This window comes from Ambystoma mexicanum, chromosome 7p (assembly GCF_040938575.1).
Source record: "Ambystoma mexicanum isolate Mex_15411 chromosome 7p, UKY_AmexF1_1, whole genome shotgun sequence".
Lineage (NCBI taxonomy): Eukaryota > Metazoa > Chordata > Amphibia > Caudata > Ambystomatidae > Ambystoma > Ambystoma mexicanum.
This window is the reverse complement of record NC_090939.1, coordinates 58638782-58660090: the sequence shown is the minus strand read 5'-3', so window position 1 is coordinate 58660090 and position 21309 is coordinate 58638782. Positions and strand designations below refer to the sequence as shown.

Sequence of the window (21309 nt, the reverse complement as noted above, 5' to 3'; positions counted from 1 at the left end):
GGGTGCAGAAACGCCTGAACACGTGGTGCCGCTGAGGTCCCACGTGACAGGAGACCACGAGAACTACAATGAAAAGGGCAACACCAGCTCTGCAAGGAGAGCATGGAGGCCTTTTATTAGAAGTAAGGGAAGAGTGCGGCATAAAACACATTTTCACCCCAGGCTTCCTTCAGTGCTTACAATGTGGCACCTTTAACAATGTGTGTATTAGTGTTATTGTTATTACTAATAATAACAACAACAATTACGGCTAATAACAATAATAATAATGTCTTCTATTTCCAAGTGCTTTGAAATGGGACACCCATAATAATAATAATAATAATAATAATAATAATAATAATAATAATAATAATAATATTAATAATGGGAGTCCCATTTCAAAGCGCTTATAAATATGTGCCATTATTATTAGTATCACTATTATTGTTATTAATGGGAATTATTATTATTATTATTAATGGGAATCCCTTTTCAGCATGCTTGAACATCAGGATTATTACTAAGGGGCCATAGGCTGTGGGACTTCATGGGAAGTTGGACCTTGTACATGGTTAACGGGAATTTGAGTGGGGATATCCTGAGATGTCCAACTCGGCGGAAGGGTAGCGCTTAGTCATTGATTATTTACTTGTGAGCTAGGATATAGATAACAGTTCTGTACACCTGGAAATTCACACAACAGTCTTGAGTGACCATTCTTTTCTAATTTTAAGCCTCAATAATGCCATCAGACCCATATTTCGTACACATGGTCCGATAGAGGTTGAGTCAGTTCCGCTGGTGTTTGGTCCTGGGACCCTGACCTGGGAGGGGTAGGAGGCCCCACCCTCTGGCTGACCCATCGACCAGAGGAGATTCCAAGATGACGTTTATTACGATGCCCCCATATTTAGAAGCATCTGCTACTGCTTCTTGCCACCAGCGCTTTTACAAGCAAAGCGCAGCCTAAAGGCTTCTTTATTTTTATGAATGTGCTCGTAAAATCGGCACGCACCCATGCCAAAATGGCCGCCGTGTTTGCCTGAGTGCAGCCGTCAGCTGATTGGGCCATACCACCGTTTACCAGAGCACCCGCGACCGGAGGCGGAAGCCGGCCACCCGATCCAAAGGGCCACCGTCTCAAGGGCCTGTCCGCAGCAGGACACACCAAAGCGCCACCTCCCCTTATCTACATTGATCAGATGTGGAAAGGCTAACGCCTAAGTATTAAGTGAGAAGCTGATGCCGTCCTCTGCACAGTCTTACTACTTGCCATAACATTGCCTACTGACGTCCCCTACAGAGTAATCCTAACCTACCACCACGGCGGCTAGATCCCCTGTTTGATGTGCGCCGGGATCCGTGAGAGTACTTTGTCCCTCCTTCACCACCTAACTCAGTGACACAAACTATCCACCATAACCATGCTCTGAGACACAATAGACTGTATGCCCCCGTGTCATGCATTGATAAACTATCGGGTGGTCCGAACCTGTTTATCATGATACCGGGCATGATTTTAGTATTGCTGGCTAGACACCGACGTACATGATAAAAGTACAATAAATGCACCCCCTTGCCTTTATAGGCACCACTATATATCTCGCCCCAAGGCAGCTCTATATTGCACTTTAATTACTGTCTTGATTGCTGCATTTAGATGCCCGCTATTCCATGCATTCTAGTCACTGTCTTGATTGCTGCATTTAGATGCCTGCTTTTCCATGCATTCTAGTCACTGCTTAGACTGTTGAATCCAGATGCCCGCTACTTCATGCATTCTAGTCACTGCTTAGACTGTTGAATCTAGATGCCCGCTACTTCATGCATTCTAGTCACTGCTTAGACTGTTGAATCTAGATGCCCGCTACATCATGCATTCTAGTCACTGCTTAGACTGTTGAATCTAGATGCCCGCTACTTCATGCATTCTAGTCACTGCTTAGACTGTTGAATCTAGATGCCCACTACTTCATGCATTCTAGTCACTGCTTAGACTGTTGAATCTAGATGCCCGCTACTTCATGCATTCTAGTCACTGCTTAGACTGTTGAATCTAGATGCCCGCTACTTCATGCATTCTAGTCACTGTCTTGATTGCTGCATTTAGATGCCCGCTATTCCATGCATTCTAGTCACTGTCTTGATTGCTGCATTTAGATGCCCGCTATTCCATGCATTCTAGTCACTGTCTGGATTGCTGCATTTAGATGCCCGCTATTCCATGCATTCTAGTCACTGTCTGGATTGCTGCATTTAGATGCCCGCTATTCCATGCATTCTAGTCACTGTCTGGATTGCTGCATTTAGATGCCCGCTATTCCATGCATTCTAGTCACTGTCTGGATTGCTGCATTTAGATGCCCGCTATTCCATGCATTCTAGTCACTGTCTGGATTGCTGCATTTAGATGCCCGCTATTCCATGCATTCTAGTCACTGTCTGGATTGCTGCATTTAGATGCCCGCTATTCCATGCATTCTAGTCACTGCTTAGACTGTTGAATCTAGATGCCCGCTACTTCATGCATTCTAGTCACTGCTTAGACTGTTGAATCTAGATGCCCACTACTTCATGCATTCTAGTCACTGTCTTGATTGCTGCATTTAGATGCCCGCTATTCCATGCATTCTAGTCACTGTCTTGATTGCTGCATTTAGATGCCCGCTATTCCATGCATTCTAGTCACTGTCTTGATTGCTGCATTTAGATGCCCGCTATTCCATGCATTCTAGTCACTGTCTTGATTGCTGCATTTAGATGCCCGCTATTCCATGCATTCTAGTCACTGCTTAGACTGTTGAATCTAGATGCCCGCTACTTCATGCATTCTAGTCACTGCTTAGACTGTTGAATCTAGATGCCCGCTACTTCATGCATTCTAGTCACTGTCTTGATTGCTGCATTTAGATGCCCGCTATTCCATGCATTCTAGTCACTGTCTTGATTGCGGCATTTAGATGCCCGCTATTCCATGCATTCTAGTCACTGTCTTGATTGCTGCATTTAGATGCCCGCTATTCCATGCATTCTAGTCACTGCTTAGACTGTTGAATCTAGATGCCCGCTACTTCATGCATTCTAGTCACTGCTTAGACTGTTGAATCTAGATGCCCGCTACTTCATGCATTCTAGTCACTGCTTAGACTGTTGAATCTAGATGCCCGCTACTTCATGCATTCTAGTCACTGCTTAGACTGTTGAATCTAGATGCCCGCTACTTCATGCATTCTAGTCACTGTCTTGATTGCTGCATTTAGATGCCCGCTATTCCATGCATTCTAGTCACTGTCTTGATTGCTGCATTTAGATGCCCGCTATTCCATGCATTCTAGTCACTGTCTTGATTGCTGCATTTAGATGCCCGCTATTCCATGCATTCTAGTCACTGTCTTGATTGCTGCATTTAGATGCCCGCTATTCCATGCATTCTAGTCACTGCTTAGACTGTTGAATCTAGATGCCCACTACTTCATGCATTCTAGTCACTGCTTAGACTGTTGAATCTAGATGCCCGCTACTTCATGCATTCTAGTCACTGCTTAGACTGTTGAATCTAGATGCCCGCTACTTCATGCATTCTAGTCACTGCTTAGACTGTTGAATCTAGATGCCCGCTACTTCATGCATTCTAGTCACTGTCTTGATTGCTGCATTTAGATGCCCGCTATTCCATACATTCTAGTCACTGTCTTGATTGCTGCATTTAGATGCCCGCTATTTCATGCATTCTAGTCACTGTCTTGATTGCTGCATTTAGATGCCCGCTATTCCATGCATTCTAGTCACTGTCTTGATTGCTGCATTTAGATGCCCGCTATTCCATGCATTCTAGTCACTGCTTAGACTGTTGAATCTAGATGCCCGCTACTTCATGCATTCTAGTCACTGCTTAGACTGTTGAATTTAGATGCCCGCTACTTCATGCATTCTAGTCACTGTCTTGATTGCTGCATTTAGATGCCCGCTATTCCATGCATTCTAGTCACTGTCTTGATTGCTGCATTTAGATGCCCGCTATTCCATGCATTCTAGTCACTGTCTTGATTGCTGCATTTAGATGCCCGCTATTCCATGCATTCTAGTCACTGCTTAGACTGTTGAATCTAGATGCCCGCTACTTCATGCATTCTAGTCACTGCTTAGACTGTTGAATCTAGATGCCCGCTACTTCATGCATTCTAGTCACTGCTTAGACTGTTGAATCCAGATGCCCGCTACTTCATGCATTCTAGTCACTGCTTAGACTGTTGAATCTAGATGCCCGCTATTCCATGCATTCTAGTCACTGTCTTGATTGCTGCATTTAGATGCCTGCTATTCCATGCATTCTAGTCACTGTCTTGATTGCTGCATTTAGATGCCCGCTATTCCATGCTTTATGGTCACTGTCTTGATTGCTGCATTTAGATGCCTGCTTTTCCATGCATTCTAGTCACTGCTTAGACTGTTGAATCTAGATGCCCGCTACTTCATGCATTCTAGTCACTGCTTAGACTGTTGAATCTAGATGCCCGCTACTTCATGCATTCTAGTCACTGCTTAGACTGTTGAATCTAGATGCCCGCTACTTCATGCATTCTAGTCACTGCTTAGACTGTTGAATCTAGATGCCCGCTACTTCGTGCATTCTAGTCACTGCTTAGACTGTTGAATCTAGATGCCCTCTACCTCATGCTTCTTAGTCACTGCTTTGATTGTTGCATTTAGGCGCATCTACTCTGTGTATCTTAGTCACAGCTTTAATTGTTATATCTAGGTGCCTTTACTCCACGTACTTAGTTACTGCTTCGAGTGTCGCACTTAGGCGTTCTCTAGTTACGGCTTGGATTGTCACACGCAGGTAGGTGCCCTCACTTCCTGTCGCCCAACATGTGAGCCTTTAAGACTGGCCTTATATTCACACTCAGTTCCCTACTCTGGTTTATCCTCAGTGTCACCATAATAATGGCCTACACCAACATGACACCTTGCAACCTGCACGAGAGAAATATGCGACTCAGAGCGAGACTGCCACACTTATATGACCTCAAAAACAAAAGAACCAGACCCCATGGTTCTACACCAACCCTAACTGCCTCTAACTCTAACCCTCTCACCCCAGCACCTGCAAGGCACCCCAAAATACACACTGACCTCTCTCACAACCAGAAGAGACCCAACCTTCCTAACCCTAGACGCATCCAAATAAAATCACAACTCCCACTTTATCAGGAACCCTCATCAATGCGAGGTCCCTCATAGCACATAACACGGAAATTGCTGACATACTAGCCACGCACAACCTTGATTTCCTCGCTATCACTGAGACCTGGCTCCACGACGCCGCTGGCCCTGCACTCATGATTGCTATACCAGATAATTACAATGTACTCAGAGTCGACTCGCCCAACTCTAGAGGAGGCGGCCTGGCCATCATTGCCAAAACTAAACTAGCGGTAAGACTGACTCCACACCTAGCCATCACCTCTTGCGAACTTCTTTCTGCTAAAATAACCATCTCTAATAACAGTACACTAATTGTCCTGCTGGTGTACAGACCACCAGGCCCACTAGGTAACTTTGAGGAAGACTTATCTAGCCTCCACTCAGCTCCTGCTACTAGGTGACTTTAACCTGGGATTGAATGATAATGAAGACAAACAGGCCCACTCCATCCAATCAATCTTAGTCGATCATGGCCTCACCCAAAAAGTCTTAGCCCCGACACATATCAAAGGACGGACATTAGATTGGATAGCTAACCACAACTGTGCCCCTACCATCTCTAATATTTTACCACAAACATGGACTGACCACCACCTCATATGCTTCTCATCTACCATAGAGTCGCCCATATCAGATCAACTACAAATAGTACCACCTACTAGAAGCAAAAAAGAAATCACAGCTGAAAAACTGCTCCCACTCCTCCTACCAGCTCTCACTGCTAGCGTGTCCAATATTGACCCCAATATGCTAGTGGAGACATTCAACAACACCATGTCCAAAGCCTTGGTCACTATTGCCCCCATTAAACTATGAAAAAAAGCAAACGAGAATCGCACCTCAACTCTTGGTTCACCCGTCACCTCAAAGAATTACGGATCCAAAAACGCAAACTCCAAGCTATTTGGAGGCACACACCCTCAGTTGAGAACAAAACTCTTCTTGACAACCTGGCTAAAAAATATAAGCAGGAAATAATCCAAACTAAAAAGAATACATTTAATGAGAGAATTAGTAAGGCCAACTCTAATTCCAAAGAGCTTTTCTCCTTCCTCTGGGAAATGGAAAACCCAATTGCTCCAATAAATGACGTCCCCAAGGATAAACAATGGTGCACTAGCATTCAAAACACATTAACTAATAAAATCACAACTCTCCAATCCAAAATTGCTAAGAAGAAAGCATACTTGAACCCCACTGGAACTGACACTCCCCACATCATAGATACAGCCAGAATAGACACTCACAGTAATGACAAACCGTTCGGATTTCCCTATCCATACTGGAAACTGAAAAGGTGATATTATCGCTGAAACCGTCCAACTGCCAAGGCGACAGTTGCCCAGCACAAGTCATTAAGGATGCAGCAAGAGATCTAGCTCCTTTCATTTCTAAATTGATAAATGCCTCCTTCAGATGCAGTTCTGTACCGACTAACCTCAAAGAATCTTGGGTACTTCCTCTCCTTAAAAAACAGACCCTTGACCCAGCCATCCCGACCAATTACAGGCCCATTACCACAGTCCCATTTCTCCTTAAAATCATCGACAGAGTAGCGCATCTCCAGATCCAAAACTATCTGGAGACAAATCAACTATTAGGTTCACGCCAATCTGGCTTCAGACCACTCCATGGTACTGAAACGGCCCTAATCGACCTTAAGACACAAATCGACGAGTTGAAGGATAAAGGTAAAACAGCTATACTCCTCCTCCTTGACCTATCGGCGGCCTTCGACCTAGTGGACCACGCAGTGTTATGCAACCATCTAGCGTCGGCCGCCCATTTCTCAAGTGAAGCTACAGCCTGGGTACAATCCTTCCTAGCTAACCGTACGATGAGAGTGTTCTCCCCACTAGCCTCAGCGGACCCAATGCATATCACCTGTGGCGTTCCACAAGGTTCATGTGTCTCCCCTACTATGTAAAATATCTTTAATAAGCCACTCTTCGATAAACTTGACAGATTGGGGGTAACATATACCAATAATGCGGACGATACGCAGATCCTCATACCACTATCTGGCAATTTTGTTGAAGACACAGCTCTAGTTAACAAGATTTACCTCATCATTCAGGCATGGATGGCCTCCCATGGCCTCTGCCTGAATGACGACAAAACTGAGATACTGATTTTGGGTTCAGACTCCAACCTCAAAAAACTTAGCCCTAATGATCTTGCCTTCAATATCGATGGCAATATAATCAAAGTGGCAACTTAGGTAAAAACTCTAGGCTTCTACCTCGACTCTACCTTATCCCTCAAAAACAAGTTAATTCCCTGGCTTCATCCACAGCTTATACCTGCAAATTAATCAGGGCCTGCAGACCTTACTTGTCCAAAACCAATTGTATTACAATTGCCAATGCCTTAGTCATGTCCAAATTGGACTATTGTAACGCCCTATACGCGGGTGCCAATCAAACTGTCATAAACAAACTGCAAATACTACAGAATAATGCTCTTCGAGCAGCCTTGAACACACCCCGCAGAGCACACATTTCCAACATCAGGAAAGACCATCATTGGCTCAAAATCAGCAACAGAGTTCTCCTTAAAACGCTATCGCTCACACACAAAGGACTGAACAACACTGCGCCCCCATACATCTCAGCTAGACTGATCAGGAAAACATCTACTCACTACACAAGAGCATCCAACTACTCTCTACTTGAAATTCCTAGATATAGACTAACTAAAGCGGGCGGAGTAAGCTTCCCTATTAGAGCTGCCCGTGCCTGGAATGCTCTCCCCACCTCACTGAGAGCCAATCTACCTTACTCTAGATTCAGACATAATGTGAAAAGTTGGCTTTGGACCAACGACATCTAACTTCTTCGACTCCTCCAGGACCTGACCAATAATGACCTCACGGCTTACAAGACGTGAGACACACATATTGTGTATCTCCTGCATAATTGCATATCTGTATTGTACATATGTCATAACATATATAATGTATCTTCTGTATATATGCTTGCCATGTATGTATCCTTTGCTATGTATGTAACCTAAGCTTAAGTATTCTTGTTACTGCTGCGCCCGGCTACCCCTGGGTTTGGAGCGCATTATCAAATAATAAACTAAACTAAACTAAACTAAGCGTTTCTAAATTGAGTTCTTAGCTGGATAACCTTATAGAGTTACAGCAGGTCGCTACACCACACAATGTTACACTAGCATTGATGGATTGATGGAAACCCAACACGTTCATTTTCTAAGGGGCGCTTCTGGTTCCATGTAATAATGTCGCCACAAAAATATTGCCATGCAAAAGTATTGCTGAAAAATGGTCGTTTTTTGTGGCGACATTATTGCATGGAACATGCGGGGGACACCCCCGCAACCACCCATTTTTTTTTTTTGCCCCTGTCGCCATATATATGGTCACCCAAATAATATCGCCACGACATTTTCCCGGCGATATTATTTACGGCGACCATATATGTGGCGATATTATTACCTGATACCGCGCTTCTTTGTATGGGCGCCACATTCTTGTATTGGATTTAGAAGCCAAACGTTAAAAAAGAAGAAGTGTGAAGAATGCAAGAGCACTCCTCAAGGATCTGCTTACTCCATTGGAAGTATGATTACGAAATTACGAAGATCTGAGACCCAGTACACGCTTCGAAGATCCTTGCACACCTACGTCTTCCAACCAATGAGTCTCATGTTTGGGAAACGTAGGATCCAGTGAGGCCCATTGGTCGTTTCCCGCCCTATCGGTCATCCCAGGTTTAGGATCCGTGCTCCACCTCACCTGCTTTTCAATGACTGTGTTCAACAAAGGAAAAAACCCGGCTTGTACTCTTTTCCAACACACGTGTCTCACCTAGCCCAAACTGTGAGAGAATCCAACCACAGCTCAGTCACTGCTGCATTGCCTTGGGTAATCCACCTCACGAAACAGTGCCTGGAAGCGCTATCTCTTCAACCAAGTCACGTCATAGTCCGCAACACAACGGTGCAGTCGCTTAAGCACACCGTCCCAATCTTGTAAGCCCCCCTTGCCTTCACGCTACATATCAGAATCCCAAATCCACAAGTCAACTCAAAATATTTCAGACGGCTAACCCCGACATCTCAGCCCCACTGTACATACCAACCAGCGCTTTTTGACAAGGCTGGCCTTTACCGGCAATGGGTATGACCCTCGGAAAGGGGTGATTGCAATTGGCACCCCCGGGATCCGTCTTGTGTAAGCAACATCTCCCACGAACAAAAATAAATGGCCCCTGCCGTGTCCCTTTACTATTTCCATAGTGTCCGGCGAGGACGGGAGGGAGCGCCGGGACCAGAACACAAAGCTCTGGTTCAGCAGGTAAGTGGGGAGGGCAGAAGAGGGGTGGGAAAGGGTGTGGGAATTCTCAGGGGGGCTGGGCAGGCAACAGGGAGTGGCTCCCTGTTTCTTCCCTATAATCAAGATGGTGCCAGCTGGGGAAGTGTCTCCGGTGGCTGGAAAATGTGGGTGGTACACAGTGAGTTCTCGCCTGCATTTACAGCCACCTGATTGGCCGAGCCCCTCGGCCCAAATGCAAATGTTTTTTTCCATGATTGTCTGGTGGCACTTGCCCTCCCTCAATTGGTAGAGGATTTCTTCTCCTCTAAAGGTGATTTGGTCACGAGTTATAGATGTCATGGAGCAGCAGCTGCTGTGGGGATGGGAAGCACGAGCTGCCAGGAGAGTCTGGCAGATCTTTATTTATCTTATTTATTTATTTAGTGTTTTATAAGTTTCTACATGTATACAGGATACTCCAGAGTAGGGACCAGACACACGGGCACTGTCTCTTCCGTTTCCTGCTGCATGGAGCAGGGCAGAGCTCCACGCAGTGCATGCAGGGAGACCAGTGCGTCATGCTGCTGCCGCTCCACCCAGCTGCATCCTGCACTGGTTGTGTCCTCTGGTTTTGTGCTTTCAATGTGGTTAGCTTTCTTGATACTCATGTGGGGGCACAGCCTCTCTGCATGACTACTGCAGATTATATTTGCCTGGCCATGTTTATAGGCTGCACCTTTAAGGCTGTGCACACTACACTGCATGGAGACTTTGGCTCAGCACCTTGGTGTAGGTGGTTGCATGGAGGTGGGTTGTACATGAGAGCTGCACACATACCAAATATGCCGAATTACAACTCTGCCTACATGGACCAGAATGAGAACCGCGCATAACTGCACACAGTTTCTGTTGGTACTCTTGTTTAGAGGAGAATTGCCTAGCATTTCGGTGCTGGACAGCCCCAGGGCACGACAAAGACTGATATGCAGGGACATTTCTCCTCAGTGAAAAGGGACAGTAGCTAAAGATTTGGTAGAGTCTCGCCCAGGGGCCATCCACCTAAGAACAGGTCAATGGGCCGTGTTAGTGCAGGTAGAGGGACTCCCCTTGTTTAGCATATTAAGTAACTTTGTGTTTCACCCTAAATTACCAGGGGAGTCCAGACGTGGACCCTTGCTCACTGTTCTAAGAGAGGCACAGCTTCACCTCACTGATGATGCCCAACAAGGCTGAAACACGTGTCTGGGGTTGCTGTTGGTACTCTTGTTCAGAGGAGAATTGCCTAGCATTTCGGTGCTGGACTGCCTCTGGGCAGGACAAAGACTGATATGTAGTGGACATTTCTGTTCTGTGAAAGGATGGTGAGCTAAAGACTTGGTTGAGGCTCTCTCGGGGGCCATCCACCGAAGAACAAGTCAATGGGCCGCGTTTGTGCCGGTAGAGGGAGTCCCAGACCCCCCTTGTTTTGCATAACTGCACACAGACACGCCTTAGGACCCACAATTGAATGATTTGTGCGCATAGAGGCCTACCTCAAACGCAGCTTGGTCCTCATTTCAAACAAACAGATCACACCTGCTGATGCAAACCATGTACTTTTATGCCTGGAGTTGTTGCGCCGCACTTCATCAAATGCACTGCCATATCTACCCATTCAACCACTTTACCATCCAACATGGCCTCCACTCACCCACCCATGATTTCATTCATTCATGCACCCATGCATTAATTCATTAATTTACTCATGCATTCATCTACGTGTTTACTCACTCAATTATCCATCCATCCACAAACAAATCAACACAGCCATTTGCTCACTCACTGACCCCTTCACCTGCCCACTTGCACCCAGGCCTGCCTGCTCCCTCACCATCCATCTACCTATTCCCTCAGTCACTCACCCCACTTTTCCCTCACTTCATCACCCACTCCCGGTCTATCCACACACTCACTCAGGTATGTATTTACTCCCCATATATCTAGCCAACCACGCTTCTCTCCACTCAGCAATCCACTTACCTATCCAACCAGCCATCCCTTATCTGTCCATCCAGCCATTCACTCACCAACCCACACATGCATCTATTCATCCACTTACCTCTCTATAAACTCTGCCTTCCATCCACCAACTTACCATCCACTCATCTACCAAATGAGTCACCCACCCACTCACCACCTTAGCCACCCTGGCCCCCTGCTGGGACAGGGATCATTGCTTTCATTGAGGGTAGCGCTTCAGTACTCGTCGCGCCCAATCAATGAATGTGCCCCACACATGGCAACCATGCAGGCGGTGGTGACCTTACCCGTTCTTGAAGATTCGACTTCCTGGCGGTCTAGAGCAGCGTTAGGAGGTAGCCAAGAATTGGCAGCAGCAGGCACTGAATGTGGGAGCCTTGGTATTGATGCGGGGCAGCACTCAGGATCTGCAGACTACTGTCCGTCAGTAGCTTTCCAGAGTCTTAAATGGAAAGAGAGGAAAGACTGGTAAATTGTGCGTGAATGTGAGTCCAATCCCTGTGATTGCTGGACAGAAAACATACAATGACACCGGAAGTACCTAAACTCCAGCCAATGAGATTCTCAGAGATCAAAACATCATCATATTACGAGATGGCCTGGGCCACAGATCCCCTGTGTTGACTCGTGCAGATCTACAAAGATATAATAACATTAACGTACATTTATATAGCGCTACCAACCCTCAGGCATCTGGCCGCTGCTTATTATTACCCACAGTGTGCAGTGCTTCGACCTTGGAAGGATGAAAGGCTAAATTTGCCACTGCCAGGATTTGAACCTGCGTCAGCAGGCTATGCATAGCTGTCGAAGTGAACGCTTTACTCGCTGTGCTATCTGACCGACTATATATATAGCCCTGGCGCTGAACTTTGCATAGCAAAGCTATTCCTGTACTCAATAAGCTGGGAATATGCCTGGTGGTGACACCAGCTACACTGGCGCTGCACAACTGGCGCTACACTGGCGGTGCCCAACTGGCGCTACACTGGCGGTGCCCAACTGGCGCTACACTGGCGGTGCCCAACTGGCCTGCGAAGTAATATGTCGGAGATGCAACCTTCTGCGACTTCTGCACCAATACTTGCCTTATTTAACTCAATGCAAGAGCAATGCCATTTTGATGAAGAGTGGCGAGCTGTATATAAATGCACACAGCTGTGCGCTGGAAAGTAGCATAGTTCTAGGGAAGCAATCTGCCATTCCCTGTAGCCGCTGCCTTTTGTATCCAGATGCATTTTCAGGATCCACCACTACTTATGTAATATCCCCTTACAGCAGGGGTCTGCAACCTGCTGCTCTCCAGGTGTTTTGTACTACAAATCCTATGATCCTTCACCATTGACTATGCTGGCTATGGCTGATGTGAGTTGTAGTCCAAAACATCTGCCGAGCCAAATGTTGCAGAACCCTGTCTTACCCTATCTGCTGTTCCGTAGCAGGATCCATTCCTGCTTTTTCTTTTGTTTATTTTTCACTTGGTTAAAAAGAATCACAACCTTAAGCACAAATACACTGGATAAAAGAAATAGACATTTCTGTCCCTGTACATTCTTTATTTGCAGTACTGTAATGTAATAGGTTATTTTTAAGCGTGGACCCGGAGATCGAACCTGTGTTGCTCCGTATCGTCTTGCTTAACGGGTTGCCCCTGAGCTATCCTCTCAGCTCTACTAAAGCATGGTAGCCCTTGTGGTATTGCTCAGATAGGTTGGGCCACTGTGTCAGAAAATCTCTGGTTGTCTCGACTGCTGTGCTGTCTTACATAATCTGCAGTACCTCTTATCATAGAGGACCTTGCTCCATGCCCCTGTATACTCATACGTTGGCAGTATGTTAAAACGCAGATAACTCACGAATCTCCGCAGGGCTCTACTGCAAGTCTTAGTTACATAAGTACAGGGTTTATTATGCAGAAAGCCCTGTCTGATGTATTCCGCATATCTTTATTTTTCACTAAGGTGAGCGATGGTCCATGCTCCATCCCAAACTTGTGTTTTCGTTCTCAACTTGTGAGGCACGTCGGGGCCGATCAAGCTAACAGTCAGGGTAGAGCTGGTGTCCACCTCGAAGTTGATGTTACTAAAAGGCCCATATGGCGTTGTCTTTAGCGCCAACAGGAATGCGTTGGAACAGAAAGTTTGAAACCTTTCGGAGAAAAGTCCTGCAAGTGTTTGACCGTTGTTAAGGGCAGTAGTCGGGGCAATATGCAGTATGCAGCGTTTCACACACCAGTTAGCTCTTAATGACTGCAATCCCAATACTAAACCAAGGGCCTCCACCGGGACTGAGCTGGCGACCCCTAAGATTGTTCTAAGGCTCTCCCCTTCCAGTTTGTCCAGCCATCCCACGTGCTGTTCCGGGAGCAATTCCAAACCATAGGTCAGTCCTGGAATTATGCTGGAAGGTATATACAGCCAGCAATCCTTCGATGTTGTTCCCGTCATGTGATGGCCACATGGCGTCTAAGAGCTGACCATTTCCTCATGATTTCTCCCTGGATGTGTTCCTTGTAGGCCATTTGTGTTGGGACTGTATACATAAGGAACCCAAGTATATATATTACTCAACTACTTCTAGTTTCGAATCACCAAGTTTCCAGACAAATGGACTTTTTCTGCTGTTTGTTCGCCCGAATGTCATTATCTTAGTTTTAGTGGCATTAATGACAAGATTATTGGCAATGGCGTAGCTCTGGAGGGTGTCAATTGAACGCTGGAGTCCAATTTGAGTACAGTCCATAAGGACTGTGTCGCCTGCATACATCAGCCACGGAGAGGGCAAGGGTTCCGATCTGAGGTGGCAAAATGTGGATCTCTCTCAGAGTTTCTTCTAAATCAGAGATGTGTACATTATATAGCGGGGTGCCAATGCGCACCCCTGCTTGAGCCTGATGTTTGCTTAGAGCTCAGATGAGATGTCACCCTCCTGATTTAGCCGAATACCCACCCTAGTATCCTGATATAAAGCCATGATGAACCACAGGAGAGAGGGGTCCAGGCCCCAACCAGGCAGTTTTTTCCAGAGCAGAGGCGAGCGATTGAATCGAATGCCTTCGAGAAGTCCCCATAGCACAAGTACAGTTTCCTATTGCTAATAGGTGCTTCTGCGGCAGAGTATTGTAAAACAGTATTACCCAAATTGACCTTTTACAATTGACCTTTTGCACAATTGACCTAATTATAGTGGTCCTAATTGACCTTCTGCACAATTGACCTTTATATTATTTTAGTTTTTTTATATATGTATTGGGTTGGTTTTGGATTATAAATAATATAAGGGGATTGGGTGGGGGGATGCAGGGGGTTTTGGATTGGGTGGGGGGTTGTGGGGGTTTCCCCCCGCATATATGTCCTAATTGACCTTCTAAATTAGGTCAATTCTCCCGAGGTCAATTCTCCCGAGGTCAATTGGGAAAAGGTCAATTAGTATGCAACCTTGTAGAACACAAGTACTGGGCACTGTGCTATGGAGCCTTCTAAAGCCAGTTTGGAATTTATGTAGTCGGCCGCTTGATTCAGCCCATGTACTCAGCTTCCTCAGAAGCAAAGAAGCAAACATCTTAGAGCAAGAATCCAGCATGGCCAGTAGCCTGAAGTTGGTTGGGTCTTGGGAATCACCCTTCTTATGGGCTGGGATCAAAACAGATTTAGTCCAGCTGCTTGGCAATCCAAAACCCGAGACCAATAATCTGGATTCGATTTATATACAATGTTGGGGACTGCGTCGGGCCCGGAGCTCTGGAAGAACTCAGTCACATGATGATTCCCCTAATGTCCGATGTATCGAAATCCAACTTTAGTTTGCCACCCACAGGCTTAACCAGCTGCTCACTCTGCACTTTGTCATCGTAGTAGAGGGTTGTACTGTAGGTCAGCCATGCCGACTCAGCAATTGGTAGCCAATGAGGGTGGTGGGATAACACTGTATATTGTCCACGTGATGAGTGATGATCTTCATCCTTAAAAACCACGTACTAGCTTTGAACTAACAGAGAGCTTTGTGTCAGTTTAGTTCTGTGGGACTTTCTGATACCTTTTTTCCTTTTTATATACAAAATAAATCTTGTTTTCCTTGCAAAGCAGTGCACCAAACCTTTTCCCCTTTTTCTGGAGGTCTTGCCTTACAAAGTGGGTGACCCTGATGTGATCCCAGACCCTACGCGCGACAGCACATCTGGAGGGGCTGTGCCCACCTTCAGTGCCCAGTCGCCCGTGCACAGACTGGAGAGGTTTACAGGAGTCGTGTTACCTGAATTTCTGCCTGCTCCCTTGAGCACGGCACTGCTCCCAGATTGGGCAGGCCGTTGATGGTACCCTGTGAGGGAGGAACTCAGGAGAACATGTAGATGTAAGCAAACCTTTGTGGGGGCAAATAGTAAGGGGAATGGATGTGTGAGTGTGGAGGAGTGTGTGTGTGTTTTGATGGTGAAGTGGGTGTGGAGCAGAAAAACCACATGGGGTGTATATATATTAAGTTATATGGACTGATGTCATGGTATATAATATGAGCTAAAAGGATGACAAGAGAGTAACAGGATCATCTCCGATTGTGGGGAGAAGGTATCGCTGCAGAAATAAGGCTAAAAGGAGCAATAAGGGTAGAAGCCGTGTATAAGAGGGGCCTATGATCCCTCAGCTCGATATAAAGGGGGCTTGTGGACAAATAGTATTTCTTTGTGTGTTTTTGTTGTGATAAGGACCGAGGAGCGGTCCAGTTTTGTTATATATTTAGATATGTAATTTTGACTGATGACAGTAATATGTGTATGGTTGGTGTGAGTGTGTGGGTTATTGTAGTGTGGTGAAATGGGCTGTGGATGTGAAGAAGAGTGATGAGTGGGGGAGGGGGGGAACAGAAGTGGGAAGGGGTGAGGAAGGGGTGTTAAGGCATGGCTGGATCGGAGCCTGGGTTGATTAGAGATGCTATGAGCGAATAAGGACCACTAACATGGTGCCATCAACTCCATTGGAGTACGGCTCTCTCTTTATATTGGGAGAAAATTGTGAAATATCACAAGGAATGGTTGTCCGAGATGAGAGGGGGCATGTACAAGCCATGGCCAGAGGAGGGAACACATGATAAAGAGGTTTTGAGGCATATGTTCACATTTTTGACGTCCAAGTATAAGGTGACGAAACTGAAGAACAGGAAGGGAGTTATAGAACTGTGGAGGATGGTAGAAGATTTGGAGGATGTACCCCCAGACCTCACAAAAGTAGAGATGCCCTCATCCACTCCTATGGTACCAAGTATTGAAGGGCACACACAACGCTGCCTCCCCCAGTAGGCTGTTATTCCACGTGCGCAGCAGCAGCGTACAGAAATCCTTTTTACGTACCACTGCCCGCCACTGCACCTCCTCCTTCAGCACCCACACCATATGAGAATATCCTAACAGTTGTCTAACATACAATGTGCTATTCTTCTTTCATGGTCCCATCTTCCCTGGATAAGGTGAGCGTTGTCCTACATACAATGTGTTACTGTTAGTTCATGGTCCATCTACCTCTGGGTTCTTTCTTCATGGTCCCATCTTCCCCAGGGTTCCTTTTTCATGGTCCCATCGTCCCCTCGGTTCCTTCTTCATGGCTCCAGCTTCCCCTGTGTTCTTTCTTCATGGTCCCATCTTCCCCTGGGTTCCTTCTCCATGGTCCCATCTTCCCCTGGGTTCCTTATTCATGGCTCCAGATTCCCATGTGTTGTTTCTTCATGGTCCCATCTTCACCTGGGTTCTTTCTTCATGGTCCCAGCTTCCCCTGAGTTCTTCCCTCATGGTCCCATCTACCCTGGGTTCTTTCTTCATGGTCCCAGCTTCCCCTGGGTTCCTTCTTCATTATTCCATCTTCCCCTGTGTTCTTTCTTCACGCTCCCAGCTTCCCCGGGTTCTTTCTTCATGGTCCCATCTACCCTGGATTCTTTCTTCATGGTCTCAGCTTCTCCTGGGTTCTTTCTTCATGGTCCCAGCTTCCCATGGGTTCTCTCTTCATGGGCCCATCTTCCCCTGGTTCTATCTTTATGGTCCCAGCTTCCCCTGTGTTCTTTCTTCATGGTCCCAGCTTCCCCTGGGTTCTTTCTCCATGGTCCCATCTACCATGGGTTCTTTCTTCATGGTCTCATCTACCCTGGGTTCTTTCTTCATGGTCCCAGCTTCCCCTGGGTTCTTTCTCCATGGTCCCAGCTTCCCCTGGGTTCTTTCTTCATGGTCTCAGCTTCCCTTGGGTTCTTTCTTTATGGTCCCAGCTTCCCCTGTGTTCTTTCTTCATGGTCCCAGCTACCCCTGGGTTCTTTCTTCATGGTTCCATCTACCTGGGTTCTTTCTTCATGGTCCCATCTACCCTGGGTTCTTTCTTCATGGTCCCAGCTTCCCCTGGTTCTTTTTCCATGGTCCCAGCTTCCCATGCATTCTTTCGTTCACGCTCCCAGCATCCCCTGCTTTCTTTCTTCATGGTCCCAGCTCCCCCTGGGTTCTTTCTTCATGGTTCCATCTACACTGGGTTATTTCTTCATGGTCCCATCTACCCTGGGTTCTTTCTTCATGGTCCCAACTTGCCCTGGTTCTTTCTTCATGGTCCCAGCTTCCCCTGGGTTCTTTCTCCATGGTCCCATCTACCCTGGGTTCTTTCTTCATGGTCTCATCTACCCTGGGTTCTTTCTTCATGCTCCCAGCTTCCCCTGGGTTCTTTCTTCATGGTCCCAGCTTCCCCTGGGTTCTTTCTTCATGGTCCCAGCATCCCCTGCGTTCTTTCTTCATGGTCCCAGCTCCCCCTGGGTTCTTTCTTCATGGTTCCATCTACCCTGGGTTCTTTCTTCATGGTCCCATCTACCCTGGGTTCTTTCTTCATAGTCCCAACTTCCCCTGGTTCTTTCTTCATGGTCCCAGCTTCCCCTGAGTTCTTTCTTCATGGTCCCAGCTTCCCCTGCATTCTTTCGTTCACGCTCCCAGCTTCCCCAGGGTTCTTTCTTCATGTTCACAGTTTCTCCCCACCTCCAGCCGGCTAATATTATGCTTCAATAGTCGCCCATTATAGAATGCCCAGAGACGGGAATGCTTTGCGGCCCTGTTCTACCGTGCTTCTCTTAGAAGCACTAACCCCAACCCTGACAAATACAAATACCCTTGGTGTCACGTCCCCATGCTGCTCGAGTTCCCTTAAGTACAATGAGGAGTAGGTGAAAAAGAACAGGGAAATCTCTGAGATAAATTCGATGGGGAGATTAAGTTTCAAATGGCATAAGGGACGTGGCTAGAACTTCCTGTAGAAGAGTTTGCCCAGCGCCACCTCTTCCCGCAGTGGGCCCCTTTCTCAGCCTCAGAATCCTTCTCTTTCTCCCATAGATTGCTATGGTAACATATTTAATTCCCAGGGAACCGTAGGATTTTGACAGACCTTTGGTCCTTAAATTCATTGCAATAATTTTGCTCAATGATGAGGTTGATTTTGCTCAGCTGGGATTTATGATACCTGGCAAGGCCTTGATGTGCAAGTAAGGGCTCCACCCCAGTGACCACCCAAATGGGTGTGTAGAGGCCCCGCTCAGAAAGCCATGCTGGGGAGGATCGTTGGAGCACACATTGTTCTGTCTGCGCCACCCAGTTGCTTAAGATGACGGACGTCTAGGATTTGGCATTCCAGTGGGTGTGGACCATATGTAGCTTTCATGCATCATGGAGATGCTTCAGATTCTTACTTTGATGTACTTAGGAGCTCCCCTCTAACTTCAAGTGCTTTGGTAGATGCAAGGTGTCTTATATACTCTAAATATTGGAGGGTAGCAGGCACTGCTCCAGATTAGATTTTGAAGTGTGAGTATTTTACTGCCTATTTTTGAAAGTTGGGAGTAAAATGATTTTTTAGGGAGTAAAAACATGGTCTGGTTTCACCCTCTCCTTTCCCCATGCACTTAACGCGGCCGCACTTGCACGATCTGAATGAAACAAAGACTAGTAAGATCGTTTGTCTTGTCCTCCCTCTGTCTTCCCCTTCCTTGCCGTGGCGCGCCTTCAAACACTTGTCTACAGGCGTGTTACAAATGACATATCATATCATATCAATGGGAGTATTTTGTAAACCAGTAAACATAAGTCCAGCTTAAAAAAAATGTTTTTACGAGAAATACTTCTTTGCAGCAAGTTATTCACACACATGAAAAGATAGATTTGACCTTTTCCATAATTATAGCCGTTTCTTCGTCTGGTACTATATGAACTACGGGTCCAAACACATCCAAGGATCTGTTTGGGTGAAAACAGGGGCACAAGCTTCTATGTGTTCACATTCCATTTTATTTATTGAGAGTATTTTTACTCCCTGTTTTTATTTTTTGGGAGTATTTGCCTATTATAGGGAGTAAAAGTGGCCGCTACACCCCTTATCTGGAGGGATGGTAGAAGGATCCAAGAAGGCCAGTGCCCAGAAACGTCCTTTTTTGGGTCAAACCTTGGAGGATCTGGACCGACGTTCATTTACAATGAATAGACACGCCCAGGTGTTACTTGCAAAGCCTATGAGGGCAGCTTGGTCCAGGCTCTGTGCTGCCCTGTTCTGCTTGGCTACGAGAAGTGTAAATGTTAGGTCGGGCCCGGCATGCACTGATGATGGAGGCCTGAGGCATGTCCTTTCATGTAATGTAGCATGCTGGGCCTGAAGCGGGTAGAGTTTCCATGTGTGTCACTTGGTGACTGCAGCTGATGGAGTAACCGGGGCTGATCCCTGGTGTAACTTGCTCTCTGCAACCTACTTCTTGAAGATGAGAAAGCTTGATTGCAGAGTACCCTTCAAAATATCTGCTCCCCCAACCCCAAGAGGCATCATACTAAACCTCTTCTCCCCCTCCAGAGAGGCCAAAAAAAGAGGGGATTATGTGCCAAGGAACGAGACATTGTTCTGAGCCCCCTTTTCAGTAGCAAAGCAATGAGTCTACACGCTGATCTTTGTCATGCAAAAGGGCTCTACTCCGCTATGTCAATCTCAAATATTTAAACACATTGATAGAGATGTTGATATATTTCAAACCAGAGCTGTGGTTTGAGGGCCGCGGGCGTGTGGATCTTTATAAAAATTAAAATAAATAAATGAAGTGAGTTTACGGCCATAGGGGGGCATAATTGCCATGGCACACCAGGGGCTTGTCAGTGGGGAACATACCTTTCACCATGGCGGTGGCGTTGCCAACGGCGAGCTGGTTCTTGACGACGCAGGTGTACTGCGATTCTCTGGTGATGTTCAGCTCTGAGTTGACCATCCACGCGATGTCCAGCCCTGTCTCCGGAGTGTAGTCTGCGTCCTGGGTGAGGTTTGCGCCTGATGTCGCATTGATCCAGCTGACAGTAGGCTGTGGGTACCACGCCTCCGACTCGCAAAGCAGCATACCGTCCCTGGGGCTGGTGACCACCACCTCACTGTAGTCTGATGGGGAAAAGGGATACACATTGCCTTAGTAACATGGACCCACGCGTGCAATTGCCTACCACTTCAAACCCCTCTAGTAGTGTACAGCCTAGTCTCTTTCTACGCATACAAGAGTTGCAAGGACGTCATTTGGGGGTCACCAGGGGTCGCAGCAGCGGCCCCTGAGTTTTCCCTTGCTACCCCTGTGGTCTCCCTTGATTATTTAGACACAAATATATCTTTTTTTTTACATTGATGCTCCAGGGCTGTGGCCAGTGCCATGTGCCTCTTTGTTTCTGGAGAGGCTGGAATTTATGTTGAGTCCTCTTCAAAAAAACAGGGGGTTCCACAAGTGTAACACTTTGAGTAGTGACCCTTAATAAGAACGAATAGGACTAATAAATAATTTGTCTTTATGAAATTCTA

The 21309-nt window shown here is 46.5% G+C and overlaps 1 protein-coding gene across 1 annotated transcript in view; it reads right to left on the bottom strand.

The window, feature by feature from the left end:
• Window positions 1–21309, bottom strand: part of VTCN1 (V-set domain containing T cell activation inhibitor 1) — a 234062-nt gene that overhangs the window by 7282 nt on the left and 205471 nt on the right. The window contains exons 4-5 of the mRNA XM_069635769.1: window positions 20641–20901; window positions 11779–11933 (exon numbers count right to left, since the gene is read on the bottom strand). Of these exons, the coding sequence (XP_069491870.1) occupies window positions 11809–11933; window positions 20641–20901 (386 nt within the window). The 3' untranslated portion in view covers window positions 11779–11808. The remainder of the gene's footprint in view (window positions 1–11778; window positions 11934–20640; window positions 20902–21309) is intronic.